This window comes from Giraffa tippelskirchi, chromosome 3 (genome assembly GCF_054371585.1).
Source record: "Giraffa tippelskirchi isolate mGirTip1 chromosome 3, T2T-mGirTip1v1.2.pri, whole genome shotgun sequence".
NCBI classification, from domain to species: Eukaryota; Metazoa; Chordata; class Mammalia; order Artiodactyla; family Giraffidae; genus Giraffa; species Giraffa tippelskirchi.
Window position 1 is genome coordinate 149186107 of NC_137277.1, and position 17976 is coordinate 149204082.

General features: G+C 38.3%; 1 protein-coding gene and 2 non-coding genes across 7 annotated transcripts in view; all 3 read left to right on the plus strand.

Annotated features, from left to right (window-relative positions):
* Positions 1-3823: 3823 nt before the first annotated feature.
* NOP58 (NOP58 ribonucleoprotein) overlaps positions 3824-17976 on the plus strand; it is a 28288-nt gene continuing 14135 nt past the window's right edge. For 2 of the 5 annotated variants that reach the window (XM_081581937.1, XM_081581938.1), the window contains exons 1-5: positions 3824-4074; positions 9266-9342; positions 11234-11286; positions 14718-14839; positions 16152-16288. In XM_081581937.1, coding sequence (XP_081438063.1) covers positions 4030-4074; positions 9266-9342; positions 11234-11286; positions 14718-14839; positions 16152-16288 — 434 coding nt within the window. In that variant the 5' untranslated portion in view covers positions 3824-4029. Of the gene's footprint in view, positions 4079-9265; positions 9343-11233; positions 11287-11487; positions 11608-14717; positions 14840-16151; positions 16289-17976 lie in introns of all 5 variants that reach the window. The other 3 variants (XM_081581942.1, XM_081581941.1, XM_081581940.1) reach the window with 3 other exon arrangements.
* Positions 10617-10705, plus strand: LOC145544030 (small nucleolar RNA SNORD70). Its single transcript, XR_014081254.1, has one exon. It is a non-coding gene; the product is annotated as a small nucleolar RNA SNORD70 (small nucleolar RNA).
* Positions 11382-11468, plus strand: LOC145544029 (small nucleolar RNA SNORD70). The gene has a single exon (XR_014081253.1). It is a non-coding gene; the product is annotated as a small nucleolar RNA SNORD70 (small nucleolar RNA).

Here is a 17976-nt window from a genome sequence, read left to right on the forward strand (position 1 = left end):
AGCTCTTCGCATCAGGTGGCCAAAGTATTGTAGTTTCAGCTTCAACATCAGTCCTTCCAATGAACACTCAGGATTGATCTCCTTTAGGATGGACTGGTTGGATCTCCTTGCAGTCCAAGGGACTCTCAAGAGTCTTCTCCAGCACCACAGTTCAAAAGCATCAATTCTTTGGTGCTCAGCTTTCTTTATAGTCCAACTCTCACATCCATACATGACTACTGGAAAAACCATAGCCTTGACAAGACAGACCTTTGTTGGCAAAGTAATGTCTCAGTAATATGCTGTCTAGGTTGGTCATAGCTTTTCTTCCAAGCAGCAAGCGTCTTTTAATTTCAGAAACTCAATTCTGGCCATGTATTCAGAGCTGATTAGTTAGAGGGAATGCTCATTTTGTCCAAGCTCACAAGAACATGATGCATGGGCAAAACTGTATTTTAGCTGGTCAGAGATGAGACTTTCTTAGACTGGCTTGTCACCAGACCACAGATCACCTCTGTGTTTTCTGGATAGAGTAGTCTCCAAAGTTTATGTCTCAATGTTCACAAAACCCTAGAATGAACCGAGAGAGAAACTCAACTGAAACAGATATGTTTTATTTACATAAGGCCCATGGGTATGATAAGGAAAAAACTTGGGTTGGGTTACTTAACTTTTCTGAGAAGGAAAATGATGGTTACAATAAGAGTACCTGCTGCCCAAGTTTCTTATGAAGCACTGAAAACCAACAAATATACTAGTTGTTACATTGATAAGAATTCTAATTCATTAGGTCATTTGGAGTCACTCCAATACTGGTCCTACTGTTCTGAGAATGTACCAGGCACCCTCTTGCCTTGGCGACTTTGAATATGCTGTTCTGTTTGCCTCTTTTCCTCTATGTGTCTTCATTTATTCAAATGTAATCTTCTTAATGAAGCCTTTCCTGACTATCCTAAAACATCTACTTCTCTTCTACTTTTCCTCTATACTATCTATATCATCTACTACACTAGATATTTATGTATTTTCTGTTTCTTCTTACTAGAATGAGCTTCCCTGATAGCTCAGTTGGTAAAGAATCCACCTGCGATGCAGGAGACCCCGGGTCAATTCCTGGGTCGGGAAGATCCCCTGGAGAAGGGATAGGCTACCCACTCCAGTCTTCTTTGGCTTCCCTTGTGGCTCAGCTGGTAAAGAATCCGCCGGCAATGTGGGAGCCCTGGATTCGATCCCTGGGTTGGGAAGATTCCCTGGAGAAGGGAAAGGCTACCCACTGCAGTACTCTGGTCTGGAGAATTCCATGGACTGCATAGTCCATGGGGTCCCAAAGAGTCGGACACTACTGACCAACTTTCACTTCTTTCTTACTAGAAAATGTTTCATTAAATATGGAGGTTTTTCCATGTTGTGTTCACCATTACCTTAATGCCTATAAGACTGCCTGACAGAGAGTAGATACTCAAATATTTATTGACTACATGGAAGATATTCACTGCATGAACTACATGAAAGATCCAGGACGTCTTCTTCCTGTTACATGGCACACAGGAGGTCTCTCGGCAAAATATATCTTTTGCTATTATCGATAGTTCTCAAAAGTTCCCCAGAAGCCCTGATTAGCCCCTTGATATAACTGGATCACATCATTCATTAATTTCAGTCATTCTTTTACCCATTAACCATTCATATTTATGGAATTCCTATTATATGCCAGATACTAGCTTGGTACTGGAGTCCAGAAAAGAATTTTCACAGAACTTATTCTAGCTGGAACAAAGATGGGACTGGGGATGGGAGAGAACAGAAGAACCATGTTTCTTATTTTGGTCACCATGCTAAGCTATTAGTAAAATTATAACCCCCCCTTTTCTGAGATATCTATATTCTCCCATAGTCTCCTCCTAATACTTTGTGCTATCTCCCCTTCACTAGCACTTGGTTTAATGAAGTATTTAATTTCTTGCTTTTTTCTTGTAACAGAGAATTTTCAGATGATTACTGTATTTGACCAAGACCCAAACCCAAAGTCAGAGGCAGCTCTGAACCCATGACTAATGCATCACATATAAATGGCAATGTGAAAAGACAACTTCTAGGAGATGCCACAGTAAAGATGTTACTCACTGAATAAGTGGTTTTATGTCTCTTTGGGTAAAAGATGCATGCTTTGGATGGAAGGAAAAGAATTTTACTTCCTTCCTTCATTCATTCAATGTTTAAGAATTACTTAATGAGATCTTACTTCATGAGTAGCACAATATGATGCCCTGTATGGAAACAATTAAGTGTAAGATACGGAGTGCACTCTCTAGCAGAAGGCACTTCCATTAAGGAGACCAGACCAAAAAATATTAAGTTATATAGCACTATAAACAGACATAAGAGTTTCTATTTCATCCCCCCACCCACCCACTCCCTCTCCCAGTCTATCCATTTTGGTTTCTCTGACCACATTGGATCCTGTGGCTATGCTCTTGTCTGTACCCTAGATTTTTTCATTCCTTGACTTTTCCCCACTTTCATCTTTTCTGTTCCACGATCCAGGATTTTCCATGGCCCAGGATCTTCATTCCTTTTGATCCCAGGCTGCAGAGCTGCTTGAGAACATCAAGTTATTTAGTATATACATAACTTTCAGTTTAGCCCCTCAGTCGTGTCCAACTCTTTGTGACCCCGTGGACTGGCACACGCCAGGCATCCCTGTCCATCACCAACTCCCGGAGTTTACTCGAACTCACATCCATTGAGTCGGTGATGCCATCCAACCATCTCATCCTCTGTTGTCCCCTTCTCCTCCTGCCCCCAATCCTTCCCAGCATCAGGGTCTTTTCCAATGAGTCAACTCTTCGCATGAGGTGGCCAAAGTATTGGAGTTTCAGCTTCAACATCAGTCCTTCCAATGAACACCCAGGACTGATCTCCTTTAGGATGGACTGGTTGGATCTCCTTGCAGTCCAAGGGACTCTCAAGAGTCTTCTCCAACACCATAGTTCAAAAGCATCAATTCTTCTGCACTCAGCTTTCTTTATAGTCCAGCTGTCACATCCAAAAATGACTACCGGAAAACCTTTCAACAGGTTGCAACTGAACGTTTACAAGCAATCTGCCTACAGGGCCTGGGAAGTGGGGAAGGAAATTGTATTCCTATTGGAAGCCAGACTGGTGGAATAACTGAGGTACCTATCGTCACTGAGACTGAAAAGACCCAGAAAAGCAAATTATACTGAAACAAGGACATAAAGTCTAAGCATACTAGAGTCCTTGCAGCAAAAATGGGAATGGCCTACATATATCTGAACAACATCTAGGTTATAAAAATCAGTTTGGCCAGAGAGAAGACTACGGTTACGAGCGTTTCCAGATAAACTGACAATCATAGCACTCTGAGGAGAAGGCAATGGCAGCCCACTCCTGCGTTCTTGCCTGGAGTATCCCAGGGACGGGGGAGCCTGGTGGGCTGCCGTCTATGGGGTCGCACAGAGTCGGACACGACTGAAGCGACTTAGCAGCAGCAGCATGGCACTCTAAAGACTTCACATCAAGACAGGGCGATCGGGGAGTAAAGTCTAATGGCTAGCATTTCCCAAATTCAGTTGCTTAAGGCAAACACAGGAGACAGCTCCGCATTTCTCTCAAGGTAAAATACATCATACATGGGAGTTCAAAAATCAGTAATCAAAAGAGAAGTTTTTCGCTTTCAGAGTTGGTGAGCCTAACAGGGTAAAAGCTCGTTTTGTTCGGAAGAAATCTCGCGATATTTTTGTGATTCTCTGTGGCGGGAACATACCGGAAGTTTGGGCGCTCTATGTGGTACGTCATCTGGCGGAAGTGAGGTCATGTCCCAGAAGCCTCAGCGAGGAACTCTCCGCATCCGGCGTTCTGCTTGTAGTGTGGTGTGGAACGTTTAGGGAACTTGGTTTGCTTTTTTGCCAGAAGGCTGGTCTTTGGCCGGCCACGGCCTTTCGGGCCTTTAGGGACCGTCCATTTGGTCTTTTTTCACTGGTAGGAGAGCTCGCGGCGAGCCGCGCAGCGCCCTGACCCGTCTTCACCATGCTGGTGCTATTCGAAACGTCCGTCGGCTACGCCATCTTTAAGGTCGGTGGGTATTGAGCTCTTGGAGGGGGAAGGCGGATGTTGTTTGAGAGGGAGAGCTGTAAGGAGAGGACGACAGTGTTCAGGATCGCGTGGATACCTTTTCTGTCCCCCTGCTCTGAAAAGAAGGGGAAGACTTTGGGCCTGGGAGGCGCATGTTTCGGTGAACACGTGGCCGCGCTTTTGGGCGCGTCGGGTTTGGTAAAAGGTTTTGGCCCAGTTAGGTGAGCAAGAGCCGTGTTAGAATTTTACCGGTTATGATAGCTAGTTTAGATTTTGTTCTGAGAGTTTCGAGGAATGATAGGAAGTTTTTAACAAGAGAAATGACCTCATCTAACTTTGTTAATGAAGTTTCTTTGCTCTGCGCAGAATTGGAGGTAGAATTGACGGGATTGGCTGAGGGATTTTAAAGTATGCGAGATTTGCGTTAAAAAGTTGGGTGTGTGAAGGTAGGGAAAAGAAGAGAAGTTTTAGGGATTTGGGGGCTGGGAGAGGGGAGGATAATAAAGAGTTCCAGTTTGGGCTATGTGAAGCTTTCGCTGTCTGTTAAACTTGGAAATACAATGGTCCTTTCAAGTTTGAAGCCCAGAGAAGAAATCTGAGCTGGAGGTACCCAATTTGAGTTCGCTGGTTTAATAAGGAAGGTTAACTTTCACGTTCATCAGCAAGGAAATAATTGAACAATGGGACATGCGTATAGTACGATGCTGTTGAGATGTTAGGAAGAATGAGGTAAGTTAGGTGCCACCCACGTGCCTGGCATATGTACTGACAAGGCAAAAGAAGTGCTAGATAAAATATGTAGTATGATTCTAGTTATGAATTTAAAAACTATGTGGTATGGATGCAGAGAGTCTGGAAGTGTACATACCAAAATATTTGGGGAAGTTTTTCGTTTTATTTTCCAAGTTTCTTTTGACATTTGAAAATACACTTCTATTTGCATGTTGAGGTAAATACTTGCTATTTTTAAGAAACCAGTAAGATAATTAACCCAAAGCTGATTTTGCTTGTTTTTCCTTTCATTATTTTTATCTGAGATTGTAATATTAGCAATTTTAAGAGACTAAAGTGCTTTAGAGCCTATCAACAGCTGTATTAAGCTTTTCCCCCGCTTCCTGCAGTCTTTTCTAAATTCTTAGAGTTCTGCATGTGCCCCCAAATTCTCTTAGCCAACATAGTCTGTTGTCTTTTGAGTTACTGTCTGTGGATGAATTTCATCTAAATTGATGTTAATGTGTACTGTCCTGATGTGGATGCTAAGAGGGGAGGGTAACTTTGCACTGTTGGTAGTTGCCTCTAATGGTGGAGAGGAATAGGCTTAGCAATTGTATGGTTTCTAGATCTGGATCATAAAGTATAAAGTCATATGATGAATTATTGATTTCTGTTAATAAAGAGTACTTTCCATAAAAGTAAGTCTTGAGTATTGTATTGCAGTTTTTAATGTTTATCTGCAAGTTTTTTGTTCGAAATTGTTAATTTTTTTCTGTAATGTAACCCAATATTAGAAATAACTAAAGGCTTGAATATATTGAAATATGCTTCATTTATAAATATTCAGTATCAGCAGTTATTGATTCTGAATAAAATAGACTTCCAGAATATTCTGAATAAGTGATGGTTGCACAATTTTGTGAAAATTCCTAGAAAGTAAATTGTACACCTTAAAGGGGTGAATCTTACTGTATATGAAATACCTGTAAATATGCAATACAAAGTTGTTAGCCTCCTTTCCTATGATCTTTCAAAATGCTGGCGTATAAAATTATTAGTATATTGGTTGCCTAAAATTCGTGCTTGAATGAGAATCCTTTAAGAACATTTTTTCAGACTTTTTTTTTTAAGGAATACATTTTATATCATGACCCAGTATATGCATATCCATATATACACAGTGATTCAAAAAGAATTTAAAACTTTCAAATATTGTTACTCGTTAATAAAGTTACATATAAATGCAGAGACAATACCTAAAAGAACTATTATTATTTGTAGATAATTGCAAAAACTCAAGCCTGTGTCCCTTATGTCACATGGCACACAGAATAAGACTCAACATTCTTAAGCCTTACTATCCCAGTCCTTTACTATCCCACATCTTTCCTAGCTGTGCTTCCCAGTGTGGTAGCCAGTAGCTGCATACAGCTATGTGTGTGCGTGCTTAGTCGCTTCAGTCGTGTCTGATTCTCTGTGACCCTGTGAACCATGGCCTGCCAGGCACCTCTGTCCATGGGATTCTCCAGGCAAGAATACTGGAGTGGGTTGCCATTTCCTTCTTCGATACAGTTATGTAGCACTTGAAGTGTGACTGGTAAAGCTGGGGAGATAGGATTTTTAATTTTAATTCATCAATCACATTGTACAGTGCTGCTGTGTAGCATAGTGTTGTGTGTTCCTTTATTTTTTGAGAGCTCAAAGTTTTTTTTTTATGTGAATACCAATTCCTATACAACATGATTACTAAGCAATATATTTTTCCAGCTTTATTGACTATAACTTACCTACTATGTAACTCGCTTTTGTAAATGTAAATAAGTACATACAGTGCTTTTTGTAGTAAAATAATTAACAATACCAGCTTTATTGACTATAACTTACCTACTATGTAACTCGCTTTTGTAAATGTAAATAAGTACATACAGTGCTTTTTGTAGTAAAATAATTAACAATACAACAGCAGTGCTGAAGATTTTAGTGGTAACAATAGCTAAGCTATTCATTCCATCTTAATTCAAAATGATAAACTCTAAATGAATTTTGCATACTAATGTTTCAGATTTCCTTGTCTGAAAATGAATGATTAAAAGTTTGAGACAGATGTATAACAGAAAATGTAGCCTAATTTTATTTTTGTTCAGACTTCATGTTTGTTTCAATATGTTGCCCACAATTGGGAACATACTGTAGCCAAGGTTTTGTTTGAAGACCTTTCAGTGGTTATGAATTAAGATGATTTCATTACATTTCCTTTGGTGCTTTAACTTAGTGAATACTGATAATATCTCTTAAATATGTCAATTTTGTTATCCAAATATTGTCTTCAAATATACTTGCTTTTCAACTGGAAAAAATGTTTTACTCATGAGTTATATCCCCTATTTGGTGGTACATATCCTCTCAGCAATCATTGGACTTTGGGTATGGTTAATCACGTTCTGAGTGAACTGTTTCCAAAAACCACAAGTTCTGTGAATTATTTCAGAAAAATAACTTTGAATTAGAAGTTTCAGTGCTTTCTTGAGATTTAATGAAATGTCTTTGGGTTCTAAAGTTTTCATGACAAAAATAGAACTGTTCATAGCTCATAATTTTTTAATATGAAAGTGTGCTTTGCATTTACTACTTCATTACTCTGATTCCTGTTTTTCCAGTTCTGTAAATATGTTTGATTCAGCTCTGTTGGGGGTTAAATTTAAACAATGCAAATCCTTAAAATCATCTTGCCACTCTGACAGAAAATTTCTTGGTGTTTTATCATGAAATATGTATTAGGCTATAACTGGGAAATAAGTCTTACTCTATAAATGTTCTGTGATGTTAGGGATTTGATGAAATGTCGTTTAGCCTTAAAGTATAATTTTTCATTGATCAGCTAACTTTCTGTAAAACAACATGTACAAAATATATGTATCTATAATACTGTATTTCATCAAATATAATATGCCATTATTTTACACTGCTGATTAAACTGACCTGCCATCACTTGTAAGACATCCCAGTTTCAAGATGTTAAGTATTGGGGAACTGCATTTTAGGACTGATAGTACCCTAGCTTATACTTGAACAGTTGACTTCTCACCTAGTATTAGTGAGGAAAATAAGAACTTACATTCATTCTTGATTTAAGTGAAACTGTTAGAAGCTCTTGAAGGCATTTTGATAATACATCTGTCAACATGCATTTCTTATATGATCGTTTAACTCCACTTTCAGTAATTTGTCCTATAGAAATACATGTATACAAATACATAAAGGGTATAAATGATGCTATATTCATACAGTGCAATTCTTGTTAAAACCTAGAATTATGTCCATGATATGTTAAGTGTATAGCATGATTCCTGAAAGTACACATTAATAAAATGTAGCATCAGTTCAGTTCAGTTGCTCAGTCGTGTCCGACTCTTTGTGACCCCATGAATCACAGCATGCCAGGCCTCCGTGTCCATCAACAACTCCTGGAGTTTATCGAAACTCATGTCCATTGAGTCGGTGATGCCATCCAGCCATCTCCTGCTGCCCCCAATCCTTCCCAGCATCAGGGTCTTTTCAAAAATGTCAGCTCTTTGCATCAGGTGACCAAAGTATTGGAGTTTCAGCTTCAACATCAGTCCTTCCAATGAAAACCCAGGACTGATCTCCTTTAGGATGGACTGATTGGATCTCCTTGCAGTCCAAGGGACTCTCAAGAGTCTTCTCCAACACCACAGTTCAAAAGCATCAATTCTTCGGCGCTCAGCTTTCTTTCGAGTCCAAATCTCACATCCATACATGACCACTGGAAAAACCATAGTCTTGGCTAGACAGACCTTTGTTGGCGAAGTAATGTCTATGCTTTTTAATATGCTGTCTATGTTGGTCATAACTTTCCTTCCAAGGAGTAAGCGTCTTTTAATTTCATGGCTGCAATCACCATCTGCAGTGGTTTTGGAGCCCAAGAAAAATAAAGTCTGACACTGTTTCCACTGTTTCCCCATCTATTTCCCATGAAATGAGCATAGTCAAAAAGTCTTGAGGAATATATACCTAAATGTTAATGACTGTTTCATAGGTAAAAGTGCCCTTTTTTCCCCTTCCCATGTTAAAATTTCTTATGTCATAATGTGTTTTAGAACTAATGGTATCTAAGTTTTAAAGAAATCCTTAATAATTTCATATTAGGGAAATCATATGGAGAAGGCAATGCCCCACTCCAGTGTTCTTGCCTGGAGAATCCCAGGGACGGGGGAGCCTGGTAGGCTGCCGTCTGTGGGGTCGCACAGAATAGGACACAACTGAAGCGACTTAGCAACAGCAGCAGCAGGGAGATCATAGCAATAAATAACAAATTTTCTGTAGAAAGTAGGCAAATTTTTTATTTTTTTGATTTGTGAATATGACAGGCTTTGTGAAGGGGTCAAGGGGCTCTCTAAAAATAGAAAGTTTTTTACAAATATCCAACTCAGTTTAAATTCCATCCATTTATTTGCAGGTTTTAAATGAAAAGAAACTTCAAGAAGTTGATAGTTTATGGAAAGAATTTGAAACTCCAGAGAAAGCAAATAAAATGTAAGTCCTCATGAAACTAAGAACTTACCAGTTAACATTTAGAGGTGTGTGTTTTTGTTTTTGTCTTGTTCTGCGAGTTTGTCCCCCTCGTTCATATAATATATGCATAACTTTGATCTCTGTTTCAGGAGTAACATTGGTATGAGCCTAATTATTAGATTCTTTATCTGGAACATAGGCTGTTTCAATTAATTTGTATTAATTGCAGACGAGATTGGAAGCACCCCAAAATCACTATTTTGTAAAATGTTTTAAACTATAAATTGATTGTGAATTAAATATAAATTTCTATTAAAAATAATTGTCAAAAGCATGGGCTGTGGGAATTTCCTGGTAGTTCAGTGGTTAGGACTCAGCACTCACTGCCAGCGGCCCACGTTCAGTCCCTGGTTGGGGAACTAAGATCCCACAAGCCACAAGGTGTGGTCAAAAAGAAAAAAGCATGGGCTGCTAATAGACTTAACTTACAGATTCTCTTAGTGATGTTCAGATGTTTTTGAACTTAGTGTATTCACTCTTCATGACGAATATTTCCTAATTCACCCTGAAGTGGTTAAATAACTAGCTAATAAATCCTAGAAAGACAGACCTGTGTTCCCCAAGGTCTCGGGACAAGAAAATAGAGTATGATAACCTTCATACCCAGATTAAGAAATGAGTGGTTGGGGAGAGAGCTGGCTTTTCCTCAAGGTAGAGTCAAAAGGCTGTTTCACCACCTGTGAATCACCTTGTAAAATAGCCCATTTGCTGAAAGTGGTCCTTAGGAAGGACCTAACTAATCTCTTGATTGTGTCCTTGAATGCTAAAGGATATTTGATAATTAATCTGCTAATGCTAATAAAAACTCACTAGAATCGAAGGAAACTACTTAAGCTTGCTAAAGAGTATTGAACCCAAAGAGATGTCATACTAAACTATTACAGAAACATGGTATACTGGAAGACCATGCTTCAGAGTAATACATATGACATGATTGCATTTTTGTACGTGTTGTTGTACAGCTATATATGTGTTTATGCAAATATAGAGATATGAACAGATGCCACTCAGATGAGTGAAATTGGTGGTGAGGTGAGGTGGAATAAGGTGAAATAACTGCCTTCTTCTTAAAATCTTTGTATTGTTAAGTGTGCGTTTGAGGTGCCACTAGGATGTTCCCCAACTAGGTAAGGGAACAGTATTGTTGAAGATAATACTGCTTTAGACTCACTGGAAGACTGGTTTTGGTTTTCCCTTTTAAATGGCTGTATGGTTTAGTTGTTTGAATAACCTGATTCATTGTTGTCGATGATGTATTCTTGTTGGACCTGAATTTGCATGATCTAACTCAAATATTCGTCACTACCACTGAGACAACAATGGGTTAACAATGTATTTGTTTTGATATAAAATAATGTTGCCTTGCACATAAATGAATAGGGAGGAGGATGGAAAGGGAGGTTAGCAAAAATTAGATCTAACAATTATTTTTTTGTGACACTTGTACTAGATGGACAAATCAGTGTCATAAGATTCTCAAACCAAGAGGGACCTTTACGCCTTTTCTATCCTGTATAGTAAAAGGCATCTGTGTCTAGCTTTAAGCAGCAGAGGTTATATTGAAGCTTCAGCTTCTTTCCTGTTTAGAATCGGTGGCATGCTTTTTTGCTGTTGTCCTAAGTTTCCTTCAAAGCCTGTAATCTCTGTAATGGTTCCTCTGAATGCTACTAGCCTAGCATTTAGAGAAATTGGTCATTTAATGAAGTGTCCTCCTTTGCAGCAATATGCAATGGCAGGAAAATTTCTTTTATTGGTGTGTGCCTTGGAAGCAATCCACTACCTCTTCTCCTAAATACGTGGCATTTGCAAAATCAGTGTGCCCTCATAATATTTTTTTTCCCCTTAATTCTAGAGTAAAGCTGAAACATTTTGAGAAATTTCAGGATACAGCAGAGGCATTGGCAGGTAAAATCAAAGACTAGCTTTTTTGTTTTTTAAATACTGGTAATTTGTTATTCTTATTAAGAAATTGTTTGCTTTAGTTGCCTAAGTTAACCTTATTCAATGTTGTCAATGATGCATTCTTTTTGAAACTGAATTTAAGTGATCTAACTCAAATTCGTCACTACCACTGAGACAACATTGAGTTAGCTTTTTTCACTATAGGGCTGGTTTTTCCCCCACATGTGATGAGAGGTGAGAAGTGGTTAAGTTGATCTCCCTGTGGAAACCAACAGCGTAATGCTGAAGCACAATTCAGTAAAAGCTGTTCTACAAGGGATCAAGGTAATGTCAAGTACACGGATCTCTGATTTTTTTAAATTCAGTGGTAAAGTTGAGAATAGCTAGGATTTGGAGCTGAAATAATAAGGCAGCTCTCCAGGTATATACATTTTTAAAGTTCCAAAAAAAGCACAATATTATTAAAAGATTTAAGAAAACTAATAGAGGTGGGGGGCATTGTGGGGGTTTGTTTTTTAAAACAAAAACTGGAGAAGCATACATAAGAGTTTCCCTAAAAGGGCATGATTTTTTTTTTATGATTTAGAAGAAAGAGTGATGACTGTTACATCCTTCAACTAGTCCTAGTGATGAGACAACAGATATAGAGAAGAGTTTACTAAGTAGACTTGGCAGTAGGCACTTGGTTTTCTTTTTTCTTTTTGGCTGTGCTGGGTGTTTGTTGCTGCACTGCAGCGAGCAGGGGCTATTCTTTGTTATGCTTTGTTGTGCTTATTTAAGAACACAGCCTCTAGGGCACATGGGCTTCAGTAGTTGTGGTAAAGAGACTTAGATGCCACCAGCACATAGGGTCTTCCCAGACCAGGTATTGAATCGTTGTCTCCTGCATTTAGCAGGAGGATTCTTTACCACTGAACCACCAGGGAAGCCCAGCACTTGGTTTTCTAATGTTCTTTTTAGTGCTAGGGAAAACAGGAAGATTGAATATAAAACTAATCATGAATTTTTCAGTTGCTTGAATTCTGTATCTCAAGTCAGCTGACTACTTGGTGGTATATTTTGAAAATGAAGGATCATAAGGAAGAATATGGCTAACGGTTAAGCCATAAAATTCATTTGACTGACCCAACTAATTTTTGTTCACCCCACAAGAGAAAGGGTAGTTATATAGTGAAAATTAGAAATCTAATTGAATATTTTGGCATATCAATGAGCTACCCCAACCTTGGCAGAGGGGTAAGCGGAAGGAGGAGTCAACAGTAGGGCAAATTTTTAAAATAGTTCTAGGGCTGCATAGATCAATTAATTAAAGCCTCATAGAGCCATAGAGCATAAATATAGTCATTTTGGCCTGGAAAATTTTTTTTAAAGATAGTTCTGTTCATCACAGCTTTAAAAATAAGTATGAGTAGAATTTTGGTAATGTCTCCAGTGAAATTGTGTTAGGTTTTCTCCAACTCTGGGGAGCATTGTTCGTATAGACTGAATTGAATAACTCCTCCTGGAGTTGTAAAGGGCTATAGCTCTGATCTCAAGTGCCCCTGGTGAAAGGGAGCACCACACAGTTTGTGGAATCTTAGTTCCCCAACCAGGGATTGAGAGGTTATCTCATACTGAGCTTTTGGTATTCCTTAAAATAATGTCAGATAAATGGAGAAAATGCCATGCTAGATGAGAATTTAAAGTCAGTCTGACTTCCATGAGGGTAAAGGCTGTGTTGTTCACTGTCAGATCCCTAGTACATAAATAGTTTTGGGTAAATGAATGAAAGTAGTGAGCTCCGTCAGGAATCTGGTCTTAGAAACCTATAATGCCTTTTCCCATCTATTTTTTACCAGAAAGTTGAACCTCATCACCTTATTATTAGAACAATCTTTCCTGGGAATTAACTTCCCACTCCTTGTTACAAGGCAGTTTTGGTATTACAGAACCGAAACTGAGTGATTGTAGGTGTCAGGGTATACATTTAAAACTTGTAGCCTAAGAAAGAGTCTGGGGTATGATGTCAGTTTTATATTGGTCTCAGAAGCTAAAATGTGCCATTTGCATGGCAAGGTTTATTTTTAGTCTTGGTCACACTTTGAAGTTTCATGTCTTACAAACAGCCAACAGTAAAATTTGGGGCCAGCCTAAATTTGGATAAAGGTAAAGATGCTGAGGGATGCTGAAGAGTGCCTAATAGAGAAGGAGAAAGATTCAGCTTCCCCTTATCCCTGTCACCATCTCTGTATACCATCTTTTTAAAATACATATTATGAAGAGTGATTAACAGGGTTTTTGATAAAGGGAAGATAAATATTCATGAATGTTAGAATAGGATCTAGAGTAGAAATCTTAAAGGAAAGCACTAGGTTAGGTTAAAGTGTGAAAGTAAATGATAGAGAAGATTGAGAGCTAGAGGGAGGACATTGAATAAAAATTTTTAATTATAAAAGATTAAACACTTGTAAGAAAAGATTTCACTTATTAGAGAAATGTAAATTAGAAAGGAGTCAGTGTTTCACAATATGTAAATTATTAGAACTCAACAGAAGTAGTTTGAATCTTAGCTTATTTGTAGAGACAGCTCTGTAAGATGTGTGTGACAGCTAGATCACTTTTGTCCTCGCCTTTCATCTTCCAGATACAGATGAAATGGATTTGAAATGCAAATGAATGGAAATTTGGTCAGGAGGAAAGAACAAGTACCTGGCTGATTAAGGACAAACTGCCTGACCTTTTAGAAATTGTGACAGACTTTCTGTCAGGCAAACTTTAAATTTGGCTAAAACCCAGACAGATACCAGAAGAGGTGCGGGTATTAATTAGTCCATGTGGGTCCAGAGAATCTCAGTACAGGTCTAAGAAAGGGTGAGAGTTAAAAGTAACACATTTAGAGCTTGCCAAAAATGAAAACAGTCTCCAAATCAAATTGGCTGCCCTCAGTAGTAATTCCCCAATCACTGGACATTGATTCTTAGTAGAGGCCTGTTGGCACATCTGGATCAAGGATTGGCAAAGATAAGACCTCCACTCAGGCATGCTTACAATGTGGCAGAACCTTCAAAATGAATAAACTCCTTTTTACCAGTCTTGACAAGATTTTTATGGTATTCCACAATCCAGAGGATCAGATCAGTTGATGCATAATGGCATAGGGGAGTGAATCTATTTGCCATCACAGAACAGATTGTTTCTAATGAGAGGGATTGAGTGACGTACAGGGAAGAAATGCTGGATCTGGGTTAACTCCTGGTTCTCCAGTGCAAATGAGGGTGGGAAGATCAGATGAGATTGTGAAGTTTGTAATGTTTATCATTTCATTTCCGAAGTAATGTTAAATTAAGCTTTTGAAGTATTTTGTCTTGTTGGCTTTATTTATAAAATTTAAATAAGATCATGAGCTCTTGAAGATAAAGTTTTGAGTTAGCTCTTTTGTTTTTCTTCCTAACAAGCATTCACAGCTCTAATGGAAGGCAAAATCAATAAGCAATTGAAGAAAGTTCTGAAGAAAATAGTTAAAGAAGCCCATGAACCCTTGGCTGTGGCTGATGCTAAACTAGGAGGGGTTATAAAGGTAAAGTTATAGTTTTCTTTAGCCTTCTAATCAGAGCTGACTATAAAGCCTGGGCTTTGTAATGAATTGTTTATTATAAGTTCTCAGGATTGAATTCTTGATCTTTTCCCGCTATGCTGTGTAATAATTGGTTTTCAATGTGGTTGTCAAAACTAAGGATATATAAGTAATACCTCAGATAAAACACTCTATGTATATATATCCTGCCATATTTTTGTTTAGGGACTTTTTTTCCTGTCAGTATAAATGGAATCATATATTTTTTAGTGTATATGTTTATTAGAACACTTTACTGGAGGTAGAGTTGCTAAAAATTAAATATAAAGTAAGAATGGAAAGAAAGAGTGAGTAAGTAAGGCCCCAAAACATGAAAAGCAGGACATTTTAGGACCCAGTTGTGATGGTTTGATTTTCAGTAGTTACTATAGGTCTTATAGTGCAAGCACATGAACATACCTCTCATTCTTTTTTCTTATTTTAATTGAAGTATAGTTGGTTTTTAGTCCCCTCATTCTTGAAGTAAGGATTAATTCCTTGTAGGTATTTGAAGGTAGCAAACCGGTGAAGAGCTTTGAGGGTTTTTTTTTTTTAAGGTAGAATTGTGAACTTAGTATTTGTTCAGATAGATTATTTCTAATACTGTGAGGTAATAAAGTTTCTGTACTATCAATCTCATGTTCATATTTTTCTGTTAAAAACATTAAGCTTTAGCATAAAAAACATACACATAGGCATATAGGAGGGCAAATTGCTGACTGGTGGGATTATGAGTATCTTTTTCTCCTTTTCATTTTCTCCATTTGAAAAACTTAAACTGAATATCTCCTGTGTAAATACGAAATATTTGTTTCTTTTAAATGTAATGTGGCGTTTATAATTTTGCATGCTTGTCATTTGCATTTGATGAAATACGACGGTGTAGATTTGTATGGAGTCAGCAAATACACTACAAAGTGAAAAAAATGAAGGCTTGCAGGACAGATTCATTCTGTTTGTATGAGGCATATATGATTTATGTATATTTGTACTTATATACATTAGTATATATTTTGAAAGTATCTCAGGGACCCTGACAGTAGGGAAAGGACCTGAGACCCAGATCTATTTATGGCCTTTGATTCATGTACACAGGCCGCCTTCCTAGAAGCTTATGCCGGTTTTGACCTCCACCAACAGTATGTTCAAGTGGTCTTCCCGCACACATACCCGAAACTGCTTTTATGAAACTGAGAAATGTATATGTTTAAATCAATGCTATTTTAATATTTAGGAGAAGTTTCTGTATTTAATACAAATGTTCTTGTTCATATAGGAGAAACTGAACCTCAGTTGTATCCACAGTCCTGTTGTTAATGAACTTATGAGAGGAATCCGTTCACAGATGGATGGATTAATCCCTGGGGTAGAACCACGTGAAATGACAGCTATGTGTCTTGGGTTGGCACACAGGTGAGATTTACTGGAAGATAGTCGTCTTATTTTTACTTAATAATTATATAGCACTGTTCTAGGCATGTTACAAATACTAATGTAATCCTCAAGAATCTAAAGAGGAATGTAGTATCCTCATTTAACAGATGAGGAAATTGATGTCCAAAGTCATAATAGCTGTTAAGTGATGAAGCCATTATTTCAATCTAGGCAGTTTGGCTTCATTGTCTAGGCTCTTAACCTCGTGATGGCACTCTACCTTTACAGCATTGCTGCTGCTGCTGCTAAGTCGCTTCAGTCGTGTCCGACTCTGTGCGACCCCATAGACTGCAGCCCACCAGGCTCCGCCATCCCTGGGATTCTCCAGGCAAGAATACTGGAGTGGGTTGCCATTTCCTTCTCCAGTGCATGAATGGGAAAACTGAAAGTGAAGTCGCTCAGTCGTGTCCGACTCTTAGCGACCCCATGGACTGTAGCCTACCAGGCTCCTCCATCCATGGGATTTTCCAGGCAAGAGTACTGGAATGGGGTGCCATTGCCTTCTACAGCATTAGATGCTACAATTCTTGGGGCCCCCCACCCGTTTTACATCTTCTAAATCATTTGCTACTCCATCTACTTGGCATCTCCCTGAACTTTCTCATCTGCTAATGATCTTTCTCTTCTGCTTTGTGTGTATTTGTTGTTTTACTCTGATTTTTATTCAGTTTTTCCTTAAGGCAAAGAGAAACATGTTAACCTATCGTGTTTATTTAACAAGAAGTCCATTAGAACAAGCATTTCTGCTATACTGTGATATATATATTCCTGAAAAACATGGCATTCAGTGAAATTGCACTACAATACTAGGGTTTGTGAAATAAAAAGGACTGTGGGTAAACGACTCAAATCCTATGTAACTTTGTAGCCCTAAAGAAATGTTAACAGTTAAAAAGACATGTTGAAACTTACCTCCGTGCTTCACTGCACAGGGCATAGATTTGATTCCTGGTCAAGAAAGTAAAATCCCACATGCTGCCAAAAGAGAAAAAAATGACAAGTTTATATTAAATACTACAGGGATTTTCATGGTGGTCCTGTGGCTAAGACTCTGTGCTCCCAATACAGAGGCCCTGGTTCGATCCCAGGTGAGAGAACTAGATCCTGCATGCCACAACTAAGACCTAGTGCAGCCAAATAAAAATACTTAAAAAAAACAAATACCACATAAACAAAGGTCTGTCCCTTTGAATAAATAAAATATGAACATAGATTAATGAAAGGACTAAAGTGAGTTTTATAAATGAGCAAAATGCACAAGAGTCAGGAAAAACTTTTTAATAAAACATTTCTAAGAGAGAACAAATAGCTAAATTGAGTTAGGATCCAAATTAAGATTAATTGGCATTGTACACAGTAGTCGCTCTCATCTAAGGCAGTCAGATACCCCTCAGAAGACAGGTGGCAGTTGGGTTGAGGCTGGGAATGTTGTTGCACATCAGATAGTGCCTAGAATAGCCCCCACAACAAGTAATTAGGCCTCTGTGTTAGTAGTGCCAGGATTAAGAAAACCCATATGTGCGATATTATTCTTCCATGGTTTTCTTCTCTTTGGGTGTTTATGAAAAGAAGAAAGTACTGTAGTTTTTCTTGGTGGTGCCATAAAACATTAAGAATGCTGCAGAAGTCATGTCATACGAACCGGTATGACTTGGTCATTTGTCATT